This window comes from Vigna unguiculata, chromosome 7 (assembly GCF_037176805.1).
Source record: "Vigna unguiculata cultivar grain cowpea cultivar isolate G323 ecotype 2 chromosome 7, ASM3717680v1, whole genome shotgun sequence".
NCBI lineage: Eukaryota > Viridiplantae > Streptophyta > Magnoliopsida > Fabales > Fabaceae > Vigna > Vigna unguiculata.
In genome coordinates, this window is record NC_140798.1 from 1,251,442 (window position 1) to 1,256,237 (window position 4,796).

The 4,796-nt window shown below is 40.3% G+C and overlaps 1 protein-coding gene across 1 annotated transcript; it reads right to left on the reverse strand.

The window, feature by feature from the left end:
• LOC114191737 (Double Clp-N motif-containing P-loop nucleoside triphosphate hydrolases superfamily protein) lies at positions 1 to 4,377 on the reverse strand. The gene is made up of 3 exons (XM_028081104.2): positions 2,727 to 4,377; positions 1,748 to 1,988; positions 1 to 1,361 (listed from the first exon to the last, which is right to left on the reverse strand). The coding sequence occupies exons 1-3, from the start codon at positions 3,920 to 3,922 to the stop codon at positions 204 to 206; spliced, it is 2,595 nt and encodes an 864-aa protein (XP_027936905.1). The 5' UTR covers positions 3,923 to 4,377; the 3' UTR covers positions 1 to 203.
• Between the last annotated feature and the right edge of the window lie 419 nt (positions 4,378 to 4,796).

Sequence of the window (4,796 nt, forward strand, 5' to 3'; positions counted from 1 at the left end):
TAAGAAAGATAGTTGGATATGCTTGGTAATAATAATGTACATATCTAGTTACATAATAATATTAAAGGGCGTGCAATTTGTTTCACCCCTAGCCCTAGAAAATGCCTAAGAACACAAAGACATGATGAATAAAGAGAATTCAAAGAAGCCTAAACTACAAAAGAGAAAGAAAAAAAAATTAGCTATTTTTGAAATTCTTCTCCTCACAATTCCTGAAAGTTGAATATAATCTTTCTGTCCACGGATTCAAGAAGCCCAATTTCATCCACCGATCGATCCTCAACCTCGTTCTCGTCATCAATGGAAATATTCAAATCCAAAGAAACACAAGGGCTTGTCTCCTCCAAAGTTCCAATGTCACCATTGATCTTTTCTTCCTCAGACATCGATTTTTGTTTGATCGAAGGAGAACAAGTCCTTGATCTTGAACTGAAACTTTCACAGCTCAGAATGATGATTGCGTCACAAAGTGCAATCTCTTCACCGTTTGAATCCGCAACTCTTCCTCTCTCCATGGCCCTTTTGAAACCAAGTTGAGAACAATAATCCGCTTGTTCTATATCTTCAACAAGAAACACTCTATGAGGGTTGTTCATCATTGCTTCTGCGAACCTCTCTATGTAACTGCAACTTGTTTCTTCTCTCGATCTCTTGTTCCTGCTATAATCCTCAGTTGAATCTGCTCTTGTCGACGCGAAACTACTCAATGCTATGGAAACGACGTGGTTGTGGGATCCAAAAACAAGCCGAGCCAATTCTCTTGTTATTTTCTCTTTAGCTTCCACATCAACACCTTGGAACACCAACCACGTTTCTTCTTTCACTTCTTCACTGTTTCTCACTTTTCCTTTTCTTCTCACCATGCCAGAACGACACTGCAAAATGGTGCTCGCAATTTCCGGTATTATATCCTTCTGCCACGACACCTTTTTCTCCAAAGCATTGCACAGTGTTTTCAAGTTCTCCGAGTTCAACTCTTTGAACCTGCTCACGTGCTCCACTTCCATGACGTCACTGGAAGAAGCGGAGTTAGGGTTGGGAGATGAGAATGGTTGCTTTGTGTTGTTGTCCTTGTTCTCTGGAATGTACACTCGCAAAGTTGGTTCCTTGGGGTTGTTGCATCCATTGTTTGAGACCCAGAAATGGTGGTTGTTCAATGAGTCTTTGGGTGAACCCACTTGCCACTCGTGATGGGTTTGGTGCAAATTCGAATGTTGTTGTTCGTATGAGAAACCTGAGGTTGAGGAAGTGGGTGACACTGAGGATAATGTGAGTGTTTTGTCCGAAGGATAAGGTTGCTTTTGGATTGAACTGCACATAGAGTTCCACTTTTTGCAAAGCTCTCCCACTGGGACACAATTCTGTTGGAATATACGAAAAAAAAAAGTTAATTTTCATCGTATACGATTATACTGTAACTATTACACACTGCATACAAATACAAAAGTAAAACATGATGAGTGTGTTTAATGAAACATGTGATAAACCAGAAAGTGTTAAACAGTTGATGTTAAGAGAGTTGGAATAGTAATTGGAAAAGTTTGAGTGAGAGAAGTTGAATGAGTGTGGAGACATGAAAAGAGAAAAAACAAGGAGAGAGAAATTGTGAGTAATAACAGTATGAAAATCCTTAATTTTTTTAGGATACCTAAGAATTTGTTTAATTTGAATGCAAATGATGTCTTAATATAATATAGTAATAGGAGTGGAATCCTTTGAAGGTGTGTTTGATTGGGATAATGAAGACCTGATCATTGTAGGTGATTCCTTTATTCTCATTTTTGTACTGTTGGAGCCATGCAGGGAGGGTTGAAGTTGAGGAGTCACTATTACAAGTACTGCTTTGAAAGCTTCGAATTTCGGTCTCATTCTTGGTGGAAGCTTCCGCGAAACAAGGTTGTTGTTTGTGTTCATCCTCCACTCCTTCGAGTAAGAGCCAGCTACTTCTCTTGTCAGCTTTCTTGTTTATGGCCTCATTTTCTACACCACTGTGCAAAAAGAGATAACATTTATCAGTTACTGCCTTCATTTATTTCGGGTCATATTCCACTTTCAAACTTATGCAGAGAACAGTAACAAAAAACGGAAAAAAGGCTCTCAAAAAGATCCTTATTATCGATGTTAATCCAAGGAAAACCAATAAAAATACACAAAAAGAAGAAAAACCTATTTCCTTAGTTGGTTCTAATCAACTAAAAGGGAAGTCACACTCCAACGACTGACGTCTTACTCGTTTCAGTGCATACACTTTTAACCAAAGTTTTTTGCCATTGGTTTTTTCTTCTTATACACAGTACCCACTTCAGAAAAAGAAGTGAAAAAGAAGCAAATATTCACACAGAAGAAAAAAAAAAGTTTTCCCAATTTTGTTCACTGTGCATTTCTTCCACTCCCACTTTTCTTTTCCAGTTTTAATCTTTAAAAAGCAAAAGCTAATTCCATTTTTTCCCTTTTCCGATGCCTGTTTTCAGCTAATCAACTATTCATCCAAAGGAAAAAAAAAAAAAAACAGTTTGAGAAATGGGATAGAGAAGATTGCACAACTAAATCAAAAACATGTTTGGAAACCGTTGAGTAGGATGAAAACATGAAAATCTCAGAACTACTAACTTACCAGAAAATGTGTTCAAATTATATATATTATATGTATATATAATATAATATCTGTAACGTATAATATGAAAGGCCTTGTAATTATATATGGAACTTTACCAAAACTGATTTACCTGTCAGTGATGAGACTCAAGCGCAAGGTTCCGGCAGGGATAGTAATGGGATGAAGATCCCAAAGAGTCTCCAACGATGGTTGGCCATTTTTGCATCTCATGTAAGCTTGAAAAGTGGCAACACCCATCAACCGAAACCTTCCACCATTTTCTTCAAACCCATTCACAAGCTTCCCAATCTCCATCACCATGTGATCCACGGGACAATAACACGCTCTCCCTTGTGATCCACGACTTCTGTAATCAAACACCCATTTGAGATCTCCCAGATACAAAACATACCCTTTGTTGTGTTCTTCACTTCTCTTCACAAGATTTCTCAACTCTTCAATCTTTTGCTCAACTTCCACTCTCGAAACATTCCCAAAAGAAGAAAGAGAAAGAGGGATAAACTTCACACCCCTGAGACACTCACCAGCATCCCCTCTATCAACCTTTTCCATCACTCCTCTAACCACACTCTCCATACTCGTAACACACTCTCCTACAATCACAACACTTCTCTTTCTCTGACTCGCCAAATTCTCAATAACACTAGCAACATCCTCACCCCTAATGGGATCCAACACCAACCCTTTCTCTCCACTGCCACTGTTTTCCTTTGTCTTAGTATTACTATTACCGTTACTGTTACTGTTATTGCCACTACCATTGTTCTGAGAGCATATTTCCAGAGAAACCGCTTGTTCAACGTTGCTTTTCACTTGGGTGCTGGAGAACCCAGCCTCCCTCATGACTCGGCTAACGCTAGGGTCATCCAAGATCGAGATAATGAGTTGCTCCAGTTCTATTTTCACTGCCAGAAGAGGCTGTTGTTGATTCTCGATGGATCCACGTCGTTGGTGCGCCTGAGCGCGTTTGAAGGCGGCAACCAAAGCGTTGGAGATGGAGGGGCAGGCGTGAGAGTGGTGGTGGTGAGAGCCTTGCAACATGGGGCTGGAAGAGGTTGAAGCCGGTAAGCGATTGAGCGCAACGTTGAAGCAAAGCTCCAGGGCCTTGCACTGAAGAGGGTGAGAGTGGGATTGGAGACACGCGGTTCGTAGAAGGCCGTTGGTGATCGAGAGCATCGTGTTCGCAACGTGGAGCGGCGTCACCTGCGCGTGCCCGCGACGCTTCGCGAGTGTCACCGCTTGCTTCACTATGCTTGCAGCTTCCGGGGTTAGACCCTGTTGCACGGCGCAGCTTCCTGTTCTCATCTCCGAGGATGATGTAACAGCACTGAAAGCAAGGTGAAAAATTGCAGTTTTTCGTCGCAATCTTGGATGTTGTTGTTGTTGTTGTTGTTGCAGACAATGGTTTGGAGTAGTGAGAAAATTAAAGATTAACGTTGTGAGTAGAATAGAGTGTCTGAAAACGTTGGCATCTTGGGTAAGTGTAAGAGGGTGTGATGGTGTTAATTTGTAGGGTAGGGTGGGGAAGTAAGGTGTTGTTTTGGGAGGGTAACGTGATGAAAATATAAGTGGTTTGGTGCATATGAGATATTAAGCATAAAATAGTGAGAAACTTTTGGGGAAAAAGAGGGAGTGTATGGTACGTAATTCCATCACCTTTACATTAACAAGGCTGTCATGTCAAAATTAGAGCAACTTTTTCGACCCCGTTGTAGCCTTTAAAGCTGCCCATTCTGCCCAATACTATTAACTAATCTTTTTTGTGGAGGGTGGGTTGGTCTAAAAGACAAAGAGAGAAGGAAGAAGAGAAAGAGCAAGAGAATTTATGGAGGAAGAAGGAGTGTGCTTTTCTTGTGGGTGAGGTAAATTTGTGGCAGATACTATTAACTAATAATCTTTCTTTTTTTCCCTTGGATATTGCTTTCAGCCACATGGCCACGTAGAGGTAGAAGATGCTCTCATTTGAAGCTCAAAAGCATAAAATGAGCGTCCCTTTTGAGTAGATAATGCCATATTTTACTTTTAATATTGCTTTATGATACAGCGCTTTACTTTAAGCAAAAGATGGAGGGTATATTAAAATCGGAGCTCTAATAAAATGTGTTTGAAGGTGTTTGATGGTGTTTGATGGTGAAAGAAGAGAAAAGATAATAGTCATGTACCTTTCACTTTGCCCTCA

What these genes read in the sequence shown, in the direction of transcription:
- LOC114191737 (XM_028081104.2), bottom strand. Translation starts at nt 3,922, where the DNA reads ATGAGAACAGGAAGCTGCGCCGTGCAACAGGGTCTAACCCCGGAAGCT. An exon ending in TTGAGTCTCATCACTGACAG is followed by an intron (nt 1,989 to 2,726) that starts GTAAATCAGTTT and finishes CTTTTTGCACAG; the next exon opens with TGGTGTAGAAAATGAGGCCA. An exon ending in GAATCACCTACAATGATCAG is followed by an intron (nt 1,362 to 1,747) that starts GTCTTCATTATC and finishes ATATTCCAACAG; the next exon opens with AATTGTGTCCCAGTGGGAGA.